The sequence below is a fragment of the Cornus florida genome, unplaced genomic scaffold, assembly GCF_030987335.1.
Source record: "Cornus florida cultivar Cherokee Brave unplaced genomic scaffold, ASM3098733v1 CherokeeBrave_3.0.0_Hap2_Chr08, whole genome shotgun sequence".
NCBI lineage: Eukaryota > Viridiplantae > Streptophyta > Magnoliopsida > Cornales > Cornaceae > Cornus > Cornus florida.
Window position 1 is genome coordinate 92,957,238 of NW_026775578.1, and position 23,977 is coordinate 92,981,214.

General features: G+C 39.4%; 1 protein-coding gene across 1 annotated transcript; it reads left to right on the forward strand.

Moving 5' to 3' along the window:
* The first annotated feature begins 1,171 nt into the window (after positions 1 to 1,171).
* On the forward strand, positions 1,172 to 17,149 carry LOC132268270 (large ribosomal subunit protein eL30). Its single transcript, XM_059769099.1, has 5 exons — positions 1,172 to 1,375; positions 1,696 to 1,801; positions 2,339 to 2,440; positions 16,600 to 16,668; positions 16,775 to 17,149. The coding sequence occupies exons 1-5, from the start codon at positions 1,355 to 1,357 to the stop codon at positions 16,810 to 16,812; spliced, it is 336 nt and encodes a 111-aa protein (XP_059625082.1). The 5' UTR covers positions 1,172 to 1,354; the 3' UTR covers positions 16,813 to 17,149.
* Positions 17,150 to 23,977: the final 6,828 nt, after the last annotated feature.

Genomic DNA, 23,977 nt, shown 5'->3' on the forward strand with positions numbered 1-23,977 from the left:
AGTGTTTCAATGTCCAAAGAGTCGTGGCAATGATGGTGCTTCAAATTTCAAAACGTGGATCTTTGAGCTTACTATTCACTTCCCCACGTCACCGCCTCGAGCAGTCTTGTCATGATTGAATCTCTTCGATAATCTCATCCTAATCAATTAGGGAGAGATTATGGGGGCAAATGAAGATACCAAAAATGGCTTGGCCGGGCATGACCCAGATTACTAAAAATTGGACCTGGGAAAAATGCTTGGCCCGATCGAATGACCACTTATCAAGCCTAGTATCCACTAAAGCAATCCTCAAGCCCAATCTCAGAATAAAGGAAAGGGGCCGATATCCAAGACGAGCCCAAAAGATCGGTCCAACATGGAGAACTGAAAAAGAAGCTTCTAGAACAATTGTAAAGGTCTATAAATAGAATAAAAAGAAAGGGAAAAGTGGTTAAGATATTTTGACGTGTAAAGACTTATCTTTCCAAATTGAGAGAGTTTGTTTGTTGCATCTTCAACTAATGAAACAACATGATATAATTTTTATGTGTGCAAAACGTCAAGAGAGAGAAATCAGTTTCCACGCTTTACCTATTGTTCGGAGTTGTGGCTTAGAGAAAGCACCAAACCCAGTTTAGACTTTCTTAAATGCATTATCTTTGTATTCAATCTATCTTGTATTGCTAGTTTAGAGCTACAATGCTCTTGTTTCCCTAAGAATTGTTAGTGCTTTAAGTTGCAGACACAGGGGCAAGGCCCATCGTATTCAATAATCAATATATATGTGCAGTATGAATTTTGTATAATTTTGGGGCATTTTCATTTATCTAAGTCATTTAAACAATACCAAACTTTCAAAAAGGTTGATTATAAATTGTCTGAATTTTGGGAAGGCTTTCTTGACGGAGAGAGAGACGAAGAGAAAGAGAAAAATAAATAAATTTTTTAAAGAATATTCTATTAAGGGGTAATTTGGTCCAAAAAAATTCTTCACACAATCACTCAAACAAAAGTAGATAAAAATGACTCCCTCGTGATACTTGAGGGGTTTTTTTGCTAAGAGTATTCAAAAGGGGAGTTTTTTTTTTTTTTTTTTTTTTTTTTTTTTTTTTTTTTTTTTTTTTGACAATTCGTCCTCACAAAATATCATTACTATTTCGAAAAGAAATAAAAATGATCCACACCCATATATCATGGTGGAGGATCGATAACCATCAACCCGGTCAAAACCCGGGAATACAGAAAGTTATCCAAACCCTAAATGGCTCCCTCGTTTATGGATTAACTCTCTTCATGCATTTCAGGAAGTCTTCGCCGCCGTCGTCCACAATTTTGGTTCTGCATTGCTCTCCTTACTCGGCAATCCACCACAATGGTTGCTGCAAAGAAAACTGTAATATTCTCTCTCTCTATATGTTTTCTCTCTATATGTTTATGTATCTATGTATATATATATATATACACAAAATGCGTCTATATTCGATTTGAATCTCACGGGCCTGTTTTCGTCTGCTGAGGGAATGTATATGAAGAAAATAAGGTTTAAGAATTTTGCCATAATCATTTTGATTTGAAGAAAAAAAAAATTTCCGTCCAAAATGCCAACTAATTGGTTAAGAAATTTTAATTTATTATTTATTTTGTAGTTTTTTGGGATCGAATAGAGGTATGTTTTATAGCTGGTTAACATTTAATTCTTTTCAATGAATTCAGAAGAAGACTCATGAGAGCATTAACAATAGGCTCGCTCTGGTTATGAAGAGTGGAAAGTATACTTTGGGCTACAAAACTGTTCTTAAGTCTCTCAGGAGCTCCAAAGGTAGTTTTTTGTATTTATATGTGTAATCTATATTCTTGATTAATTTTTTCCCCATAAAATTTGTTTTATTGTTAATTCAAAGTATGTCTGGATATTTTGATTCGACTTTTTTTGTCTGCACTATAGCACCTGTGATGTGAACTGGGCTGAAATCTATTGGCCAGATTTTGTATCTTAATAAACGGTTGCATGGTAGTTGTATGCCATATTGTTGCGCCTTTTTTTGCCAACAATAATATGGTGTTCTCGATTTTATATATTTTTATGCATTAGGCAATATATATTGTGATAGTAGCCCAAAATGTGTTATGGGTGGGATAAATTAAAATATGACCTTATTTTCAGTGTCATGATTTTGAAATGTTCTAATAAACTAAAATTGCTTATTTTGATCCTGATGATAGCAAAAGATTGCTCTATTTCTCTCTCCAAGGCAAGAAAAGTAGACCAGAAATGGCAAACCAGAATGGATTAAAGTTCATGATATGTGAATTTTATTGCAAATTGATGGTAAATCATTTCATCATGTGTTTACAGGAAAATTAATTATCATTGCCAACAACTGTCCTCCTCTTAGGAAGTCCGAGATAGAATATTATGCTATGTTGTCAAAGGTTGGAGTTCACCACTATAATGGAAGTGAGTTTTTGACTCCGTTTTATTGTTTAAATTTATATCCATGACACTTTGTATCTGTATTATTGTACTGCTGTCATATAGCTGTTTGTACATTCTCAATGTGTTCTCAACATATAAATATGTTTATATATCTATTTCCTTAAGCTTTCCTGTTATGTTGGACTAAATTTTTTATTAATCAGCATTCAGTAAAAGTTTATACCTTATAACAAATAGTTCAAGTACAAGTACTTTAAATGATCTTAACCCCCTGGTCCTAAGTTACTCACTGCTCCCAATTTGATCTTCTGTGTGTGTTACAATTTATTTTTTATATGTTGTATTGTTTTACATGGTTCATACATACCATGCATTTGCTTATGTAAATTTGAAATAATATATTATTCAGCTAGTGACATTTTTGATTTATTGATCTTTTTATCAGCATTTGGAGTTTCATATGACAAACCATGCTGCATATGCATCTTGTTAAGACTATAGAAATAAGGGAACTGCAATTAATTTATATGTCATGTAAATTTCAATTGCAACAACAATGGGCAACATGTTCCACTCGCTTTTCTTTTAGGACTCTTTTCTCTCATTTTAAAGCTGGTAAAGTAGACTTAAAGTTAGAAAACTTGGCACATCATAACACTATACATTCTATGTTGTTCCAGAAACCTGATAGCAGCTTCTTATTGTTTCTAGTTATCAAAAAAAATGTCAATTTATCATAATAATCATGTAATGGCAGTGCATTTTTCTTCTTTAAATTCATTGCCTTAATTCTTGAATGATCTCCAAATTGTTATGCATATTTTCCCGAGTCTCGCTCATACAAATATTGAATCCTCAAATGGGCTGTTTTTGTAATCTAAGAAGCTACTACTTCTGAAAAGAAAACTTCTGATTAAATTTTTTTCTTTGAAAGGTCAAATTGAAACAAACAGAATACCAAATGGTATTTTTGTACTTTGGTTTTCTTTAGTGCTGTAGCATGTGCATGAAATGAAAACACTAGTCGAACAAAATTTAGTGGGGAAAAAGATTTTTTTTTTTGAAGATATAGGCATCATTGCGAAGCTGGACAAGTGAAAGAGACTAGAAGTTGGCTTATTACAAGTACTGAAGTACATTTATCTGGAAATTCTGTAATTGAGTGGAATAGAGAGGAAGAGTTGCTCTTTTCGAGATGTAGAGGCAGAAGCAAACTGAAGAAAAGGGAACCCTAATTTTGTTCTGTTTCTGATTCTTAAGACAGTATCTGATGGACTGATTTACAGATCTAAATCAGTTTTGGATCCCACAAGAAAAAGAATAAAAGAGGCAGGGCTTTATGTGAAGGATAAGTCTGAAATGCAAGGAATTACAACCTATGAGTGAGAGATTACACTGAAATGTTAAGAAAATTTTATTTCTGCTTAGAACGAGTTGTTTTTAGTCTAATAGTTGGTGATGTCTGCAATTGCCACAAACCACTTGAACCAGGCCATGAAGTGTCGACATTGAGATGCCTAATTCTGGACCCGTTGCTTTTGCCAACTTGATTACCTATGTGGGTTAGAAGAGATATATGTTAGTTGTAATCGTGTTAAAGAACATTGTCCCAAAGCTAACTAATGCAGGATGAAGAAGAAGGGAGAAAGACAGAAGAATAATATAAAGGGAAGATCTCAGTAATCAATATACATGAAAATGTGCCTTTACAATGTATATAAATTTTTTATATGTAAATATTATATTGAAAGCGTTCAAAAGGGGGACGCGTCCCTAAAAGGCTACACAAGGCCAAATAGGGCCCTTAGACTCTCACAATGTATCAACCACCCATATAAATTGGCACAAGGAAAAGCCCTAATCAAACTCTGATAGTCTGATACCAAAAGTAAAACCCTAAAATACTATATTACTAAAATATCTTAAAATAAAAACATTATTATAATAGAGGCGACACACATGCACTTCAATCTTTAAGGTCATGTTTGGTTCTCTATCAATCTCTCCCGGCTAAGAACTCTCCTCTGGACAGTAATTGCATAAGCACAGTTCCAAAAAGTATGAGTCAACACTCCGAGTAATATCTGAAGCTGGATAACCTTTCCATCGAACAAGGTAATACTGAATATCTCCAAGGTAACATGCATCACTCTGACAATAAAAAATATCCTCAGTCTAATTCAAATAATGCGATTGAAAGTACAAAACTAATGCTGGTGCTGAGGAATATGTAACTCCATCTGTAGCATCACATGCCAATAAAATAGGAGGCTCAAAGGTGCCTCGGTCATATAATAAATACTTCACCTCAAAAATTGAATTTGTACTCACATCCAATGACCAATCAAAGAAATATGCATTAGGTCTTGATTTATGAATGATGTGGAAAAGTCGAACAATTTGGGCATATTTTATTTGGAAGGGTTCTTAGGATAAGAATGTGGTAGTGCATGAATCATAACATAATCCCCGTCAATTAATTCAAGATTCCTATGATGAGCATATGCACTAAGTTCATAATTCTTTTTACTCAAGATAATTCCTTGTCACATATCGACGTGAAATCATGGACAAGCTAAACTAAGGAATCAAGAAATTCAAGTGAATACATATATGGAGGTGAGGGGACATGATCATGGAAATGGAATATAAATAATCTTGAAAGAACAACTACCAGTATACTGATTGGTCAAACTATCATAAACGTACTCCATAATAGGCAAAAACAAGTTCCAAGTGTCCCAGTGCGCTTTAACAAGAAAACTAATCAACTTTCCTAGACGGTTGTTAACAATCTCATTTTTCCAATTACTTCAAGGACAAGATGCAAAAGGATATTTTAGATTTGTCCCTAAAATTGTCCAAAGTTTCTTCTAAAAATGACTATGGTACTTGACATCCCTATTTGACACAATGGAAGTGGATGACTCATGATGTTTCACCACCTCTTTGAGGCTATCATGAATGAACTGGTTTTATGTAAACTCATCATTTGGTTGACTAAGTTGAACAAGTTCCCTAGGATGTGTGAGATTATGTGCGACATTAGATAAATGTGATCTTGGAATTAAGGCAATTGTGTGTTGCTCACCATTTATGGTGATAATTTAGCTTGATGCTCCTTAACTGTCACATCTTTAATTTTATTTAAATTAGTGCATTTAGTTAGTGGAGAACCCAACACTTCCTCTGATGTGACATAGGGAACTTCATTAGTTATCTCTTTTTTCTTCTTTTGCCAACACAGGAGATATGTGACTTCTTTCAAAATACTATTTTTTAGATGCATCTTGACAAATAGAAGCGACTACTTCCGCAAAATTGGTGCGCAAAATGTTCATAGATTGTAGATCTTTTGAAAGACAAGGCTTAAGAATTTTAGCACAATTATATAGTGCTTTTTCTCCTAACTTGTAAGATTGAGGTGGAATAGTCTGATTTCTCTGCTTAACACTAGTTAGAAGAGGGTGAAGTAGCTCCACCGAGATATGGTCGTTTTTTTCCGGTACAAGAGTCATAATTTTCTCCGTGGATGAAAAGACGCTATCTGAGTGATAATACCTTATTCCCCTTAAAAAGTGTCCAAGTATCTCAACAATTAATTAATTACAATCCAAATCAAGCATTACCAAGCATGACTTGACGTCTGCAATAGTTTGAAGCATCGGAATAATTTTCTGTAGCAGTGGTCGGAAATATAACACAACTTCTCAATGGTTACCTGAAAAATCTCCTTTAGTTGCTCATCACTGAAAGGCACGGACTTGGAAGACTGGGGGGCTTAACAAGGGTGGGATTGAATCGATTTCATATATGAAGATGCATGAATTTTCTCTCTCTAAGTTGACAGAATTTCATTACACTTCAAAAATTTTTTCTGCCCTTATTCCTCCTTTCTATTTATAGATCTTTTACATTACTCCAGAGCCTTCTTCACTAATTTCCGCTACTGGGCCTATCCTCAAGGTTCAGTGGTTATGGGCCTGAATCCTCCTGGAAGGCCTTTTTTAATTGGTCCAATACACCCGGTCTGCTTTGTGGACGTCAAGATCGGGCCCTTGTCAATTGTCAGGCCCATACTTCGTTATGTGAGTTAGATCTGGCCCAAGCCGCCTTTAGCGTCCTCAACTGCCCCCATAACCATTCTCTCATTAATTAGGGTGTGATTATTTAAAGATTCAATGATGACCTGACGGCTTATGATGATTTGACAGCTCAAGACGATTGTATGGGGCACCGAGTGGTCCGCCTCGGAATTAATGCCCTTTTTGAAATTTGAATCCCTTTAACTTCCTGACGTCTCGGCCAATGGGACCACTTTCCCTTTAAATACCCTTCTTCCATGACCAAAGCTTTTCCTGTCGCATCTCTCACATCTTGTTGTCAATCAATTCAATCCACTTTCCCAAGGCGAACGTCATCTTTACTGGTCAAATCGCATCTTCTCCGGCGAGTCTTGTGAAAGATTCTTCATCCTCAGTTTCCTTGCGATATTCTCTGAAGTTAGTCTTGTTGCCCTTCTCCCCTTAAAATCTTTGCATTCTTTGTCAAGGCTCATAGTATCTTTCACCATGCCTATCGATCTAGATGTTCTTCGCATGAAGCTCCACCTTCCCAGCAATATTCATGTTAGGGAATGCCCCGCAAATGTAAATATCAGAACTGGTGAAGGCCTTCTTCCCGGTGAAACCTTATTTTGCCTCCATCATTTAAATATTATCAGATTCCCTCTGCATCCTTTCTTTTGTTATGTATTCAATAGGTTGAAGATTTCTCCTCTTCAAGTCAACCCCAACTTTTTTAGGGTTCTATCCATTCTGTTGCTTCTGAATCGTGACAGAGGTTTGGATCTTGATTTAATCGATCTTCTCCTTTGTTACAAAGTTAGCAAGATTAGGTTGGATGAGGCTTACTATCATTTCTATCCGGTCGAGAAGATGTCCATCTGTACGGACAAACTTAAATCTGAAAAAGGGTGGAAAAGAGGCATCGTTGGGGTTCGGGCAGCTTGGTTTGCTCCAGCAGCCAATGACTATCCTATCCTGAACGCCTTTGGCGAATGTTCAGTCTCTTCTTATAAGAAGTTCAAGACTCATAAGGCTGACTGCCCTTGTGAAATTTTCATTCCCGTTTTTGTTCTTTTCTTTGCAATTCTCTGGGTATCAATTTGGATAATGAACTCAGTTAAGCATTTGCAGGGATAGGATCACATATTTGAAGGAACATGTGCTGAGCAACGTCCCCTCTTGTTCGGAGCTTCTCACTTCTGAAAATCTTAGTGACATTTCAGTCCTCGGTTCTACAATGAGTCAACTCCAGTTCCCTTCCTTCAGTAGGAAGAAGGCTCCTCCCAGGGCTGTGACGACTCCTGCAGCTTCTTCCTCTCCAGCCTCAGCATCGTCCTCTGCTACCACCTCCAGCACAACTCCAAATGCAATAAACACTAATCCAATCATCAATGTTCCTTCTGTCAATCCGAGCACCGCTCCTCGGACTTGGGGCCCCTCTGCCCCCATTGCACCCGCTCAAGATAAAGAGCGAGGAAAAAGGCCCCAAGCTGACAGTGAGGGCAATCTTGATGATCAACCCCTGACGAGGAGGGTTCGGACTTCAGGACTGAACGTGCCCATTCCCCCCCAGATCAGACCGGTCGCACCTTCTGGAACTAGCACGACCACTGCTTCTGCCTCTGGTGAGGCTCCATGGACTCCTCGATTCGTCCGAACGGATGGATTGGTTATTAAAACGAGCGACACCATGTTCAAAGATGGCCTAACCGCCATGGCCTACTACAAGAACATGTGGTCCCCCAAAGATGTTGAGGTTGCCAAAGCTCTTTCTTAGAAAGAAGTGTTCAGCCGTTTTCCTTTGGCCGCTATGGAGGTAATTTCCTACCCAGGTCTTAATCACCTCAGAAATATCTTCATTTTACAATTTCTCTGAACATACATTCGGCTTAATTAGTATTCATGTATCGTTTTGCAGACTCTGTTTGGCATGATGGCCATGCAAAAACATGTTGAGGCTTCCAACGTTAAGGCACAAAAGTTTGCCAAAGACGTTGAGGTAGGTCATAAGGAGAACCAGATCATCAGCACCAAGAATGTTGAACTCATGGTGCAACTGAACAAGGTTGAGACTGAGAGGGATGGTTTGAAGAAGGAGGCAGACTCCCTTCAGGATGAGAAAAATGCCCTTCAGCTTGAGAAGAGTATTTGGCAGACCGAGCGTGAGTCGCTCAAGGCCGAGAGGGACAACCTTCAACGCTTGCTTCACGACGAACAGGCGGAGCGCATGGCCTTTGAGAAGAGGGCTCTAGATGAGCGCAATGCCTTGCTCGGCGTTATTGGGAAGGTTAACAGTGGGGTAGCAGCCCTGCATGGTCGCTTCTCCAGAATCGGTGCCCTGAGGTACGCTGAAGGATTCAGAGAGGGTTATAATAACCGTCTTCCTACTGAGGGTCAGACCGGTTCCACTCCGGATGACATTGACAATGAACGCATCATCGATCCTCTAGGAATCTATACTGACCCAAACTCTTCTCCTGCCGAGCGCATCTTTGATGAATGCCAGGAGATTGCATCTTCTGGGGTCATTCCTGCCCCCCTTCTCCACCTTTGAATGCTCCTCCTTTATCTGTCATGGTTCCATCTGCAACTACTGCCGAGGATGGAACCTTGCAGAATCCTTTGTCCATCGTGGTTCCATCCGCAACCATTGCCGAGGGTGGAACCCTGCAGAATGAAACAGTGATCCAGTTGGATTCCCCTCCTCACAGTGATGCTGCAGCCACTGATGGGGAAAGGAACGCCAGCAACCCCGAGGGGATCGCTGAAGCTGAGCGAGTTGATGAGGCTGAGCGGGTCAATGAGGAGATGAGCACAGCTTGATTGCACTTGTATTTTCTTTTTATCATCTTTTTGTAACTTTCATAGCTCCTTATAAATGAAAATGATGATTTCTATTACTCATGATTTCAAACTTTGCATCGTTTGTCAATAATTGTTTGTATGAATGAGTTGCCACTTTATTTTGCATCCTTTGCCTATTACTGATTGGCAAGTGTTTGGCGATCGGCTCCTAGTGCCAGCTGCCACTTTCCTTGCATAAGTGCCTGGCGCTCGGCTTGAACGCCACTTGCCACTTGGCTTTTTGCTTTTTGGCAAGTGTTTGGCGTTCGGCTCGTAGTGTCAGCTGCCACTTTTCTTGCGTAAGTGCCTGGCGCTCGACTTGAACGCCACTTGCCACTTAGCTTTTTGCTTTTTGGCAAGTGTTTGGCGTTCGGCTCGTAATGCCAGTTGCCACTTTCCTTGCACAAGTGCCTGGTGCTCGGCTTGAACGCCACTTGCCACTTGCCACTTGGCCTTTTGCTTTTTGGCAAGTGTTTGGTGTTCGGCTCGTAATGCCAGCTATCACTTCCTTGCACAAGTGCCTGGCGCTCGGCTTGAACGCCACTTACCACTTGGCCTTTTGCTTTTTGGCAAGTGTTTGGCGTTCAAGCAGGCAATGCTTCTACCAATCTTTCGAGGTTTTGTCAATTTGCAATTATACATTCTAAAGTAAATATTGCTTAAAACACCAATTTATTTTCATTGATAATACCTTTTCAAAGATGTGGCATTTCAAGGCTTGTTTACCAGCCTTCCAGCCATAGTTTCTAACATATATGCCCCATTTCCTACAACTTTCGCAATTCTATACGGTCCTTCCCAAGGTGATATGACGCAAGCCTTACCGCCGCAGCATTCCTCTTTTCCTCAAGCAAATTGAGGTTAAACCTCAGCATATGATCATTCTGCTCCTGATTCCATGCCAGGCTTCGAACAGTGGGAACTTGATGCTCCACCGGTATTACTGCCTCGGTACCATACGCCATAGCGAACGGACTTTCCCCGGTCGGTCGCCTCGGTGTTGTTCTGTATGCCCACAGAACGTTCGGGAGTTCATCCAACCACTTCCCTTTCTCATCTTCAAGCTTCTTCTTTATGCAAGCGAAGATCATTCTATTTGTGATCTCAGCCTCACCATTCGCCTGTGGATGGCTGACCACTGCTAACTTCTGATTGATTCCATATTCTTCTAGCAACTCTCTCACCTTCTTGCTATCGAGGTTTGTCCCATTGTCCATGACGATTGACCTCGGTACACCAAACCGACAAATGATATTACTCCAAATGAAACGCCTCACGTGAGTTTGAGTGACACTAGGGTACAGTTCTGCCTCTACCCATTTGGTGAAGTAATTTGTTGCAAGCAGAACATACTTATTTTGTGACCTGGCGGTTGGTAACGGGCCAACCACATCCATTCCCCATTTCGCAAAAGGCCATGGTTTGGCCATTACGTGCAAGTCTTCTGGTGGTTGGTGGATCAGGGGTTCATACCGTTGGCACTTATCGCATCTTCTCGAAAATTCTTCCGCGTCCTGTGACATGTTCGGCCAGAAGTACCCTTGTGTCATTGCTTTGTGCGCTAGGGATCTCCCCCCTGAATGATTGCCACACACGCCTTCATGAATGGTTCGCAGTATTTACTGAGCTTCTGCAGGGGTTACACACTTTAGATAAGGTCCTAAATAAGACCACCTGTACAATTGGTCGTGTACCACGGCATACTTTGCAGCATTCGATTTGACCCTCCTTGCTTCATCCCTTCGTTCAGGCAAAACACCATCTCGGATATATGCCATAATTGGATCTATCCAGCTTGGCTCATATGGTATGGCGTTTACCTGCCATGGGTCCGAACTTGATGATTTAATATAGATGGTTGGCGTAGCACACCAACTGGAATCACCCTTGCCAATGTCTCACCCGAGCTTGATGCACTGCAGGCCAAACGGTCGGCATCTTCATTGTGCTCCCGCGGCACTTGTGTGAACTCGATCTGATCGAAATTTCTGGCCTCGTGCATAACGGCTGAATGGTATGCTTCCATAGTCTCATCTTTGGTACCATACTCCCCAGTCACTTGCCGAATGATCAGTTGCGAGTCACTGAAAGCGACTAAATTTTTGATTTTTAGTTCCTTGGCCAACCTTAAACCAGCTAATAGCGCTTTATACTCTGCTTCATTGTTGGTTGCCCTAAACTCAAGCTTGATTGCTTGGTTGAGCGCAGTGCCCTCTGGCGTTTGCAGTTTGACCCTGATTCCTGCCCCCATTTGATTTGAGGAGCCATCAACGAAGAGCTTCCATGAGGATTCTTCTAAGTAGGCCTCGGGCTCTTCCACATCACACTCTAGCAAGAAATCAGCCGCTGCTTGCCCTTTGATGGCCATTCGGGGTTCATATGTGATATCAAAAGAGCTTAACTCTATCGCCCACTTCATCATTCGTCCGGACAGATTGGGCTTATGTAGGATCACTCTTATGGGAAATGTGGTCAGAACGACTATTGGATGGGATTCAAAATAGTGCCTGAGCTTCCTTTTTGTGTTCACCAAGGACAAGATCACCCGTTCGGCCTTTGAATATCTTCACTCTGGCTCGGCCAATGTTTTGCTTACATAAAAGACTGAGAACTACTTACCCTCAGCATACCGGATCAGAACACCGCTGGTTGAAACGCTAGACACTTCGAGGTATAAGAAGAGTTTTTCACCTGGCTCTGGGGCACTCAAAACTGGTGGGTTCCGCATATATTCCTTCAGATTGGTCAGTGCCTGCCTCTGCTCATTCCCCCAAGACTGCTTTCCGTGACCTCTGATTATATCAAAAAATGGTTTGCACCGATCAGATAACTTGGAAATAAACCGACTCAATGCCGCTATACGCCCGGTAAGAGCCTGAACTTCCTTAATAGTGCACAGTTCTGTATTGTTAAGCAGGGCTTCTGCTTGGGTTGGGCTGATCTCAATCCCTTTGTTGTTGACCACATGGCCAAGGAATTGCCCTGATCCCACACCGAACGAGCACTTTGTTGGATTTAACCTCTTTCCATACCTTCTTAATACATTAAACACTTCCTGCAAATGTTTCAAGTGATGTCCCTTCTGCTTGCTCTTTACCACCATATCGTCAATGTATGCCTCCACTATTTCGCCCATTTGCTCTTTAAAAATTTTGCTAACCAACCTTTGGTACGTAGCCCCAACATTTTTCAATCCGAACGGCATGACCTTGTAACAATAGATCCCTCGTTCGGTGATAAAAGAGGTCTTTTCTTCATCGTTCGGATCCATAGGAATTTGATTATAGTCTGAATAAGCATCAAGAAAAGTTAACCGCTCATATCCTGTTGTAGCGTCCACCATTTGATCAATCTTCGGAAGTGGAAAGCTATCCTTCGGGCAGGCCTTATTTAGATTGGTGAAGTCAATACAAACTCTCCATTTTCCATTCTTCTTCTGTACTACAATCACATTTGACAACCAGCTCGGGTATTGTACTTCTCGAATGAACCCAGCCCCCAACAATCGGTTTACCTCCTCAGCGATGATCTGGTTGCGTTCCGGGGCGAACCTCCTCTGCTTCTGCTTCACAGGCCTAACGTTCGGATCAACATTAAGGGAGTGACAAGAGATAGAAGGGTCGATCCCCGGCATGTCTGAATGGCTCTAAGTGAACACATCTGCATTTTGAGAAAGGAACTCAATTAACTGGCGTTTTTCCTCATCTGAAAGTCGCGATCCTACTTTTGTGGTTCGGTCTGGCCTTAAATGATCAATTTGAACTTCATCCAGAGGCTTTTCGGTCAGCATCATGGACTCCTCCTCCCTGCTCACGCCGAGGGAGGTGCCTGTAATTGCTATTGGGCATCAACTGATTGGATGGGAGCCTTGCCCTTGCCTGCGGCCCTTAGGGTCACTGAATAGCATTCCTTTGCCGCAACCTGATCCCCATGGATGTCAATCACCTTGTTCTCGTCCGGGCTTAGGCACCTCATCACTTGGTGTAGGGTTGAGGGGACTCCTTATACCCTATGGATCCATCCTCTCCCCATCAACAAATTGTACGAGGGATAGATCTCCACCACGACAAAACTTTCGACCAAGTCCCTCTCAGTTGCTCGGACCACCAATTCCAGTGTGCCGATCGGTTCGACTCGTTTGCCATCAAACCCCAACAACAGATTTCCAGTAGACTTGAGCTCCTCTGGCTTAATTTCAAGCCGATCAAAAGTGACTCTAGGCATGATATTCGCACTGCTACTCGGATCGACAAACACTCTGCGTACTAAGCATTTTGCCATTGTCAGATTGACAACCAAGGGATCCTCATGCGGAATCTGAACTCGCATCAGGTCTGTCCTATCGAACCGTATCTGCATGGCCGAACTCTGTTGGTGCAGTGTGTTGACATTGCCTACCCGCCTCTTCATTTGCGCTTGGCAGAGGCGTGTTCGGAGCAATTCCTTAGATTCTACGGTTTGCTCGGGTCGGCCATGGATTGTGTTGATAATTCGTACAGGCTGAGCGTTATGGTGGTTCAATTTTTGGTTTCTCTTGACCTGCTCAGCTGGACGACTTTGCTCTTGCGCCGGTCCTTGAACATACCCTGCAAACTCTCCCCTAGCGATCAGCATCTCCACTTGTCTCCTTAAGTTCCTGCAGTCATTAGTCTGATGACCAAAATCACTATGAAAAGCACAATGTTTGGATTGATCCCGCTACTCAAGCGGTTGTCTAATTGGTAAGGGAGGGCGAAACTTATCTTTGTTTTCTTGGTATAGCCTTGCGAGTGTAACTTTGAGTGGAGTAATCAGGTCATCCTCTCTAGGCCTCTTCTCTGCCTTCCAGAAGGTCTGACGTTGCGTAGGAGCTTGCTTCTGCCGTATTTTTGCTTTGGACTTCTCTTCCGTGGAGATGATGGATGTCTTCCTAGCGTTAGCTGCTTCTTCCTCTTCCAGGCGTACGAAACCATCAGCCCTCTCATTCAGCTCGTCCATGGTCTTCGGCATGTTTACCACCAGACTGGTATGGAACGGTGTCCCTCAGGTCATAGCTAACTTGAACGCCTGAACTGCTGTGGAAGGATGGCACTCTATCACCATGCTCTTGGTTAGGTTAAACCTAGTAAGGAAAGCTTGGAGACGCTCGTCGTTATGTTGTTTCATGGTGAACAAGCTGGAGATATCTTTTGCCGGACGCTTATTCCCATAGTATTGGCTTATGAATCGATCACACAAGCTACGGAAGCTGTCTACCGAGCCCCTCGGTAGGTTCTTAAACCAATTGAGCACCGGTCCAGCTAAGCTTGTAGGAAAACACTTTCACATCAAAGGATCATTTTCTGTGTTCAGTGCCATCTTCAACTGAATGTGATAGACATGATCAATCGAATCGGTCGTTCCGTCGAATAGAATAAAAATAGGCATGGAAAACTTCCTCGGGCTCGGAGCATTCAGGATCTCATCGGTGAACGGCGAATCAACCGTCCGTGCTGCTGAACGGAGGGCTTCATTCTCTCTTTCAAACCTTGTGACAACTCTTTGGTCTGTAGATCTTCTTTCCGAACTCCTATAATCATATGTGGCCATTGAAGGCCGATAAGGTGGATCGATCGACCTTTCCTCCGTGAACCACGATGAATTAACCTTGTGACAATCAAACTCCATATCCTGCTTGCGATTGTGCCTTTCCTGATGCGGATTGAGGGCTGTATTGTCATCCTGCCTGATATGCTCACGATGAGGATTGAGATGTACAGATCCTTCTCGATCTTCGGCTCGACCAGCGTTTGGCGGTATATTCTCCATCCTAACCTCCTCGCGGTGGAGATTGACGCGGTTATCTCCTTCTTGCTCACCTTGATGTGCATCATCAGGTCGCACACCTCTTTCACCTACCGGAGGTGGTCGCTTCGTGACCGGAACTTCTCGTCGCTCCATTCCAGCTCTCAACTCTGCATTTTCTTTTCTCAATGCCTCGATCATGTTCATCAGTTCGTCAAGCTTCATCTGCTGGTTATTCTCTACTGGATTCGAATTCTCTTCTCCGATCATCATTCCGGATCGTAGCAAAGTCATCAATCGCAAATTTCTGATCAGATCTGAGTTTTGCCAATGCTAACGCTCTAGATCTGGATTCTAGTGCAGCTGAATGTTGAACGTAATTAACCAGATCTGAATTGCTCTGGCAACGAACTTGCCAAATTTGGCAATTTCAGCGGCTCTTGACCGCTCAACTCTCCAAAACAAGCACAAAGCTGAACTGCATAGATTAAACGCCGATTTCTCCGGTCTCAATTTCACCGACCTCAATTCTGCCTTCAACAATCAGGCTTCGTCCTCAAGCGCTATACTACTAGATCAAATCAATCTGAATGAATCATTAATCAATCCTCTTCGCTTCCCACAGACGGCGCAATTGAAGATGCATGAATTTTCTCTCTCTAAGTTGACAGAATTTCATTACACTTCAAAAAAATTTTCTCCCCTTATTTCTCCTTTCTCCTTTCTATTTATAGATCATTTACATTACTCCAGAGCCTTTTTCACTAATTTCCGCTGCTGGGCCTATCCTCAAGGTTTAGTGGTTATGGGCCTGAATCCTCCTGGAAGGCCTTTTTTAATCGGTCCAATACACCCGGTCTGCTTTGTGGACGTCAAGATCGGGCCCTTTTCAATTGTCAGGCCCATACTTTGTTATGTGAGTTGGATCTGGCCCAAGCCGTCTTTAGCGTCCTCAATATATATATATATATTTTCCTTTGTTTTTCCCTGATTGATTACCTAGCGAAATGTGGAACTGCAGTAGAAATGTGTTTTAAAACTACACCCAAAGAGGAAACAATTTTTGTGGAATTCATTCTATTCAAATTATTCGGTTCAAGTGGCGTACTTTCTCTCTGTATCTAAAGATAATTTTTTTTTTTGGTAAGCATCTGTATCTAAAGATAATTATATGCAATTTGTGTTCATATTTTAAATGTTGAAATTGCAGTAGTAGCTACATGGTATGGCATTTGCAGATGATATTTTTCAATTATGTAGTTTAAATTGTGGTCGGTCATATTTCTTGCAAGTTTGTAATATTTTTTCTCCTAATTTTTTGTTGTGCCAATGGTAATTAATTAAAGGAACTGGGTTCAGTAAGTTTATTTTAAGGATTGTTAGTTTGGATTACAGTCTATGCTAGTACTATTGGTTTTACCTTTATTGCCTAGTGTTTGGGTCATGAAAATATCGCATAATTCATGGAGTACGTTGTGTTATTGATATGCTATTTTGTTATTTCAGACAATGTCGACCTGGGAACTGCATGTGGCAAATACTACAGAGTATGCTGCCTCGGCATAATCGACCCTGGTAATCATAATGGTTGATGGTTTATACTTCTGTTAGTGCTTAATATCGGTAGTGCTTAATATCGGTATTATTTAATTTCATTGTGTAAATATCTGGTGGATTTCAGGTGATTCTGATATTATAAAGAGCATCGGTGATCATTAAAGGAGGCCACGGGTGGCCAAGAACTCTCTGGGATGGATTTAGGTCTGATTCTTTTTGTTTACAAATCCACTTAAATGATAATGAGTGATAACATTCCTGCAATGAAAAGTTTTGATGGTATTGAGGCTTTAGGTTCTTAAAAAGATACTCATTTGAAAGTTTTGATGGTATTGAGGCTTTAGGTTTTTAAGAAGATAATTCATTTGAAACTAGCTTTTCTGCTATATTTACTTTTTGGGTGGTTTGGTTGTCTTGCAAATTTTGTTGTCATGAGTTGGAATGTACACTTTTTTTTTTTCTTTGATGATACCTTATGATATATTACTTTGTGTTTCTAGCCCCCCCACCCAAAACAAAAAAAAAAAAAAAAAAAAAAACACACACACACACACACACACACACACAAATACTGTAATAATAATAATAATAATAATTGATGAAAATGAAAATTTTAATACGCAATCCTTGCTTTGATACGAGGAATATCTTCTCTAGTCCGAATTGTGTTTGAATTTGGGTTTAGGATTTTGTAACATCTGGTTTGATTGAGTTTATGACTTTTTCATATTTGAAATGGAAACATAAGATTCATATTACCAACCACAAGTAGTAGGGAAAAAAAGGCCTGATTATTGTTGATGAAGCTTATAAAATTGGTAGCAGCATCTTATTGCCTCTTGTTGCTTCATGACCTATATTGAGAACTATGACTTTTCATATAGTGTTTAGCTGTCTATTGCAAGGGATGATTGGTTTTGTATCTTTTGATCAATTACATGTGCGACTTTAGAACATAGAAAATTGTTTCCAGCGAATTAGAAAAAACAGTTATCCGAAAATAGTTCTCAAGAGTTCCAAAAACTGTTTTCAAATCAATAAACATTTATCAAAAAAGATGCTTTCTTATATAGTGTTTGTAGTTGTCTTTTACATGGGATGATTGGTTTTGAATCTTTTGATCAATACATATGTCTTGGTTTTTAATTCCGAAAATTGTTCTCAAGAAAAAATTATTTTCAAAGAAGTATAAAAGACAGTTTTTTGAAAACAGCAGTTTTCATGACAGTTATTCGAAAATCAGTTCTCAAGACTGTTCTCTGAAAATAAGTTTTTTTATAATTGAGTTTTAGAAAATGGCAGTCATACAAAAATCAGTTCTCAAGATTGTTATCTGAAAACAAGTGTTTTTGTAATTGAGTTTTAGAAAATGACAGTTATCCAAAAATCAGTTCTCAAGACTGTTATCTGAAAACAAGCATTTTTATAATTGAGTTTTAAAAAATGAAACCAAACAGGTTTTTGTACAATTTTTATTTTTAGTTCAAAATTAAAAACTATTTTTAAGAGTTACAAATCAAGTAATGCACTCATAATCACTATTTAGAATTATTTCATGTTCTAAATGCCCCTAAGCTTGTTTTATTAAATTACCCAACTATTTTTCCTATTGAAAGAATAGCTTGACTGAGCAAGGAATGTGTATGAACTCAACACTAATGTGCTGTCTTCCGTGGTCACTCAAACAAGTCACTCAGTTTTTCTCTTTCTCAAACATGAAACAACGAAACTTGATTCACACAAACACAAGCTATTTACCCCTATCGGGACTTGATCGCTCAAGAACCTTCAATCGAAAAGTTTTCTAATTCCTGTTTTTCCATTAGAAAAGCGGAAATCACCACTTCAAACTCAAACCACCAAGATTTACAAGGTTCGACTGCTTTGCCAAGGTTCGAGCACCATGCCAAATGTGGCCGAAGAAGAAGAGCAAAGCAAATGAAGCATGCCCAAAAGTAAACCAACCCCTTGGACTGCTACGAAAAACACCATCGGATTTAAAGTAGCAACCTCTCATCTCAGGAGCATCTCTCTCTTGCTTAATCGGCGGAGCTCTTTCTTCTTGTGCTCTACGAGCAACCCTTGCTAAGTGAGCAGAAGGTTACACCCACCTCTTGTTTTCTCTCTCTCCCTCTCAATATTATAATTTGAGTCAAGGACGAAAAATATAAAAGTGATTTTTTAATATATTAATATTAAATAATAACTAATAATGTATATTTAAAAATTATTTTTTTTGCTTTTTGAGATGTAAAGTTACTAGCTTATTACAGTATAACCTCTATAGATTAATAGTTGGGACCACATAAATTTTATTAATTAAGCGATATATTAATTTAGCAATAAATTAATAAGGAATTAATTTAATAAGATATTTTATGTACATTATTATTTTTATTTTTAAACATTTAGTTTCTCAATAGTCTTAAAGATTCAATGCGTTGTAGTTATTAAGATTCATTGTTTTTTACTGATCAAATCAATTAAATATACATTTAACCAATTAAAGATTCAATGTATTGTACTTTTTATTTAGGGTAAAGTACATTAACACCTCTTGAGATTTGTCAAAAGGACACACAAATGAAACTTAGTCTGTTTTGGGACAAAGACACCCCCTTGTTATATTTGATAGCCAAACAGAGCCTAAAAACGTGTGGAAAGTCTAATTTGTCCTACATTATTTGATTAATTTTAATAGTAAAATATCAAAAATAATTAAATGACCTAATTGCCTTTCTCTTTTCTCTCTCTATAAACCGATATACATAAACCCATCTATGCAAATATATATATATATATATAAAAATTTGTTTCAATGTCCAAATACCAAGTACTGTCTCGATCCACAACCAGAGAGCTGAGAGTTTATGGCGACGCAAGGATTAGGTCGGTGAGGAACAACGGTAAATAGCTCGGCCGTGGATGGTTCGGTTATGGAGATGGCGGCATGGGCCGGCTAGCAAGGACGCTTCGGATGGTGGAGAGCTCGGCTAATGAGATTGCGGCATGGGTCGGCGAGTAAGGAGGCTTTGGACGGTGGCATGAACTCAGCCGCGATGGGGTGGTTTGCGGCAATGGCGAGATCGGCTGGTGGAGGGCTCGGTCGTGATGGTCTGACAGGCGATGGAGGGGTTGGCTGTGGAGAGACCGGTCGGTAAGGGGAACATTCGACAAGCTTGGAACTAATCGGCAGTGCTTATAATGGTTATGCTTGGCGGTGAAGTGGTGGCAGCAGCGATGAGCTGCGGCGGTGGACAGGTTCGGTAGTGAGCTTGTGGCTTCGGATGATGGTAGCTAGCGGGATGATGATGGGCTCGGTACGGCTGTGGAGAAGTCAGCTGACTAGGCCGTGAATGACTCGTAGCGGTGAGCTTGCGACTTCGCTCGGAACGGCGAGTTCGGCTGAGATAGAGCGATGACAGCAGTGGGCGACGGGCTATGGAGAGGAGTGTGATATATATATAAAGCTGCAAAAATTATTATATTATTTAAAAAAAATCTTGCCAAACACATTAAGAAACAATTGTACAGTTTGTTCATATCTGTTTGAAATACAAAAGAATAGTTATGAAACACAAGATGAGAAGACGAAGAAGATGGGAGAAGGAAGGATCTGGTTTGTAAGTAAAGGTTAGAAAGGTAATTTTAACATTTAAATTGGTCAATATAAAGGTCAAAGGGCAAAAATGTCAATTCATTACCATTGGTCAATATACGTGGATGTTGGCGTTCGGATGTAGTGCATTATTGGCTGCATTCTCGACACTTTTCTGATTTCTTCTGGAATGTTTTGGAACTTTTTGCTTGTCTACAAAAAGGCATTAATGGACCGATTTAAGCCCGTTTGAACCTATTGCCCTGAAATAGACATAAACATAAATTAGGAGTAAAACGGGAAAGTAAGATAGATGCAAGGACTAAAATACCCTAGCTTAGGTACTGAAATGTGCAACATTTAAACACTTATCATTAAGTTTGTCAATTTGGTTGAAAATTAAAGAAGTTGTATTGTAAAGACTTAGGTCTAACTTTGGTTCTGAATTCACTATGAGAGAATTTGAAAAATACTGTGATGACAAAGGAATTAAGAAAGAATTCTCAGTTGTGGCTACACCTCAATAAAATGGGGTTGTGGAAAGAAAGAATATGACAGTTCAGGAAATGGGAAGAACAATGTTGCTTGAAAAAGGTTTGGCAAAGGATTTTTAGGCTGAAGCTGTAAGCACTGCAGTATACATCATCAACAGGGTTCTTCTTAGACCAAATTCAGCCAAGACACCTTTTGAATTGTGGTATGGAAGGCCTGCAACATTTTACTACTTCAAAATATTTGGCAGCAAATGTTATATACTTAATCACATTGACAGTTTGGGGAAATTTGATTCAAAGGCAGATGAAGGTATATTCTTGGGGTATTCCTGTAACGACTCGGTCATTTACCTCCCTTTCCTTTTTCTTAAAATTTTACGAATGAATTTTTTTGTTTTAATTTTCTTTTCTGAGCTTTGTTTCGTGTCACTTAGTGTCATCTCGAGTGTTCAGAATTGGTTTCTGAGACTCTTTCTTGTGAATTGACAACTTCCTTTGAGGACCGAGTCATTTCTGCATTTTCACTTTTCGGACACTATGCGTCTTTCGTCCTTTTCCCTGTTTCGTCTTTTTCCCTATTCTGTCTTTTCCCCATTTGTCACATTGTTGGCACAACCTCACTTCTCATGCTCGGAGTTGGTTTTTGACTTCACGTGCCTTCATCTTGAGTGGTTTCCTCGAAATACGTATCTTTACTTTTGCAAGAAAGTACTCTGGTTGCTCCCGGTGTCCATAGGGGCATGGATGCAAAGTTCTTTGAAATTATTTTCTTTTCTTGGGGTGTTTTTCATAAATATCTTTTGAAGATATTTTATTTCAGGGGTTTTTAAGAAAATATTTTTGGAAGATATTTTCATTTTGGGCCATAAGTACAGTTTTCACTTTTTAGAGGGGCCATTGTGCAATTAATGAAAGTTATTGCAAAATGTCTTGTTTTGAGCCTGGATCCTCGTACGGGATTCATTTTGACATTTCGTCGAGTTGTGTACTCTTGGAATTTCCTCCTAGTCGATGTTTTCCAGTTTCAGGGTTTTTGGCCCCAGTTTTCGCCAAACTTGTTTTGGGCATAACTTTCTGTTCGGGACTCAGTTTTTGATGCTGTTTCTTCCGTTATTCATATTTTATCATTTTGAATCTTTTTCGTTCACAAAGTTTTGCCAGTTGAGCGCGTCTGCTCAAATTTTACTTTTTCGGACCCAGCAGGGCCCGTTCGGGGCACTTTTTGAGATTTCTATAAAAGGGGGTGAGATATTTCATTTTTCATCTTCTCCCCTCTTCATGCACGACCTGGAGCTCCCATGGCAGCCCAAGGGGTGCTGCCATCTTATCTCTCCTCTTTTGGTTCACTTTTCCTTGATGGAAAGTCTTCGGCCTTAACGTTTGTTGTTCCCCTCGCCGTGCTCTACCTTTCCCTCTTATCAGAATTCAGTTTTGACCATTTCTTGAGTTTGGTTTTGAGGTCAAGTTATGATTTTGATGGGGCTTTCATGGGGGTTATGTTCACGGCGTTGTCCCCGACAAAACCTAGTAGTTTCTTCGGATTCGGAGCCGTTCCATTTTGATGGCATTTGAGATTTTCATCTCAAATTGAGGTAGGGGATGTTTTAGGTTTAAATTCTTGTTATATAGCATGCTTGTGATGTTTATACTACTTGTTTGCATGATTTAATATAAAATGTAGAGATTTTATTATTTATTTTTCTTGTACGGGATCTAATTTTTCTGGTTGCTCATGACTTGGTTTAAACATGTAGCATGATTTTATATTGCCCCTTGATATGCTCATTGTCGTGTATTAAAATTGGAACATTTGAATAAGTATTAAAGATTTTATTTAATATTTATCTTAGGTGAAAGATTAATTCACATGGCCTTAACTAGCTTAAAATTAATATGTGTTAGCATATTACATTAGGCCTTAACATGCTCTTCAACATAGTTGAATTTGAAAGTAATTGGAGGTGTTTTGAAAATTAGTAATTATTAATTAATTTGATTAATTAATTTGCCCCGAGTGCACTATTCACTCCATTTGAATTCCGACTTGATATTCTTGATCTACATGTTATATAGCTTCATATATATTTGATTTAGAATATTCGGTGAGGTTTTGAAACCTTTCATTTAATTAAATTCATTGTTTAAGATTTAATCCTCATGGTGATATACAACTTGGAATTGAATTGTGGCATGCTAGAAAATTAAGCTTTGGTGTGGTTGTTCACATATATTAAATTGGGATTAATTGCATAAGAATTGCAACTTTTAATTTATATTTAACTTTAGTGAAAGGTTAAGTCACATGGTATTAAATTGAATGAAATAAACTTGTAATGTAATATTACATTAGTTATTGGCATGCTTTCCAACATAGGTTAATTTGAGAGCATTTGGTTATGTTTGAAAATCAAGAGATTTTAATTAAAAGAATTAATTAAAATTTATTTTGTGGTCCCATTAGCTTAATTAAGGTTTTAACTTGATATTTGTATTGGCCATGACTTGTTTACTAGTATATATTAATTTGGGACTATTTGAAGTTGTTTTAGAACCTTGGGATTTAAATTAGCATGATTTAATTAAAGTTCTACTTTGTTGTTCTAACAACCTAATTAAGTTTTAGAATAGATATAGGTGATGACCTTGCCATGTCCTTTAACATGTGTTAAATTGAGGTTAATTGGAATTGAATCGGAATCTATAGAATTTAATTGTGTTTATCTATTTCAATTCTATCAATTTGCTCCATGATTTAGTTGTGTTTTAGAAGTGGTTTCTATATTAAAATCATGGACTTAGACTTGTTGTATATTCATTTGGCTATGTTTTGAACATTGGATAACATAGTTGCTATGTTTGTATTCATGAGAATATGTTTTCCTTATTGAATATATTGTTGCCTTGTGTAATGATTTGCACACTTCGTGTTTAACATCTTTCATGCATAGCGTGTAACGAATCGCACACTGAAGATTCGACATTCATCATATCATATTAGTTGTGGATTTAGAGCATGTATTGTATAGGTTTCCAAATTTGGTTGTGTTTAGTAGATAGTTGATTATCTTGCATATTCCTGTTGATATATGCGTTGTTACACAACTTGTTGATTTTGGAAACTTGGGGATGTCGTTGTTTGACTATGGCTAGGACGTGGTTCTAGTACGGGGGATAATCCCTCTATATATGGTCTAGTGCGCACATAGGGAGGTTACCCATGGGCTAGTAACCCTAA